The sequence below is a fragment of the Nematolebias whitei genome, chromosome 18 (assembly GCF_014905685.2).
Source record: "Nematolebias whitei isolate Nwh7 chromosome 18, NemWhi1, whole genome shotgun sequence".
Classification (NCBI taxonomy): Eukaryota; Metazoa; Chordata; class Actinopteri; order Cyprinodontiformes; family Rivulidae; genus Nematolebias; species Nematolebias whitei.
The window spans coordinates 16,499,579-16,501,686 of NC_056515.1; the positions used below are offsets into that span (position 1 = coordinate 16,499,579).

The 2,108-nt window shown below is 40.2% G+C and overlaps 1 protein-coding gene across 1 annotated transcript in view; it reads right to left on the reverse strand.

Annotated features, from left to right (window-relative positions):
• The window catches only part of fer (fer (fps/fes related) tyrosine kinase), a 19,840-nt gene that overhangs the window by 2,153 nt on the left and 15,579 nt on the right, over window positions 1-2,108 (reverse strand). The window contains exons 16-18 of the mRNA XM_037692200.1: window positions 1,960-2,054; window positions 1,745-1,868; window positions 1,513-1,667 (exon numbers count right to left, since the gene is read on the reverse strand). Of these exons, the coding sequence (XP_037548128.1) occupies window positions 1,513-1,667; window positions 1,745-1,868; window positions 1,960-2,054 (374 nt within the window). The remainder of the gene's footprint in view (window positions 1-1,512; window positions 1,668-1,744; window positions 1,869-1,959; window positions 2,055-2,108) is intronic.

The following is a 2,108-nucleotide window of genomic DNA, read 5'->3' on the forward strand; positions in this document are numbered from 1 at the left end:
CAAGGATAGCCCAAGTTGTTATCAACGCTCCGTTCAGAAGCCTGCATCACTGATGGTATGGGGTTGCATGAGCGCTTGTGGCATGGGCAGCTTGCATGTCTGGAAAGGCACCATTAATGCAGAGAACTATGTTCAGGTTCTAGAACAACATATGCTCCCATCTAGACGTCATCTCTTTCAGGGAAGACCCTGCATTTTTCAACACGATAATGCCAGACCACATTCTGCAGCAATCACAACATCATGGCTACGTAGGAGAAGGATCCGGGTACTGAAATGGCCAGCCTGCAGTCCAGATCTGTCACCTATAGAGAACATTTGGCGCATCATAAAGAGGAAGGTGCGACAAAGAAGGCCCAAGACGATTGAACAGTTAGAGGCCTGTATTAGACATGAATGGGAGAGCATTCCTATTTCTAAACTTGAGAAACTGGTCTCCTCTGTCCCCAGACGTCTGTTGAGTGTTGTAAGAAGAAGGGGGGATGCCACACAGTGGTAAAAATGGACTTGTCCCAACTTTTTTGGGATTTGTTGACTCCATAAAATTTGGAAACAACAGATTTTTCCCTTAAAATGATACATTCTCTCAGTTTAAACTTTTGATCTGTGATTTGTGTTCTATTCTGAATAAAATATTAGATGTTGGCACCTCCACATCATTGCATTCAGTTTTTATTCACAATTTGTTTAGTGTCCCAACTTTTTTGGAATCCGGTTTGTAGTTCTGACTTTGAAATCTGAGGTTCTCTACAAAACCACACCTTAAAATCCAACATGGCTGCCTCTTCCGTTAAAAAAAAATTGTTCAATACACTGAATACATCAGTCACACACAACTGTTGTCCACATATTGCCACACATGGCTAATGTTGCTTGGCACAGCATTTTCTGATAAGCACCTGCTGAGATGAAATTTACTCTCAGTGACTGTGTAGTCATTTAATGTAAACTCAAAGGTTATTAAAAAATGGTCAGACAGAATAGGATTTTTAGGAACTATTATCAAGTCCTTAATCTCTATACCATAGGTCAGAACTAAATCAAGAGTGTGATGATAAGAATGAGTAGATGTGCAGACGTTTTGGGTAAAACCAAATGAGTCTATTCAATTATTAAAGGCTATGCTTAAACTATCACTTTCAACATCTACATGAATATTGAAATCACCCATTATGATGATTTTATCAGTATTTAATAGTAAGTCAGTTAAGAATTCTGAGAATTCGGACAAAAACAGAGTAAGCGCCTGGTGGACGATATATAACAACTATAAAGTTCCTGGAGAAACCTTGACGGGGGCTGCCAGGCTGCTGCCAATTGGAGTTTAAAAATTTATTTATTTTTCATCTTGAGATCCTATGTTGTCATCAACTACCTGAGTTTTATTATGTTAATGTCGAGTTTAAAAATTATGTAGTCGTTCAACCCCTAGTGTTGACCTGCATATGACAAATAAACAACATACAGAAAAAGTGTGAAACAGGTGTGTAACAAATAGAAGACAGATGTTACCATAGTTCAGAGCCTCAGGTGCGGTCCATTTAATGGGAATCTGTTTGAGACCAGAGGAAGAATAAACTCCATCGTCTTCCTGTCTACTCATCCCAAAATCACTGATCTTCAACACACTGTTGTCTCCAACTAGACAGTTCCTCGCCGCCAGGTCCCTGAGACACACAGGTTTACAAAGACATGTCCACCAATCGCAAACTGTATCACGTTTCATGACTTTAACCGAAGTTACCTGTGGATGCAGTTTTTACTCTCCAGGTATGACATGCCAGCAGCAGCATCTACTGCAAAGCGAAGAAGCTGCTTAGTTTTCAGTTCATCTTTCTTCTTTCTTAGAAAGGAAAGGAAGTCTCCACCTATAAGGTTTAGAAGTGAGACAAAATAACCAAGTGAAGACTGACCAATAAGAATCCTACAATACAAAAAGAGTAATTAGGCTCCACCCACCTGGAACAAGCTCCATGACTATGTAGATCGGCTGCCGCTGTGTACAAACACCAATCAGCTTCACAATATTGGGATGATCATACTGCTTCAGGATTCTGAAACCAATCAGAGAGAGAGACAGGGTCAGACAGCAGCCAATTAGAGAGAGA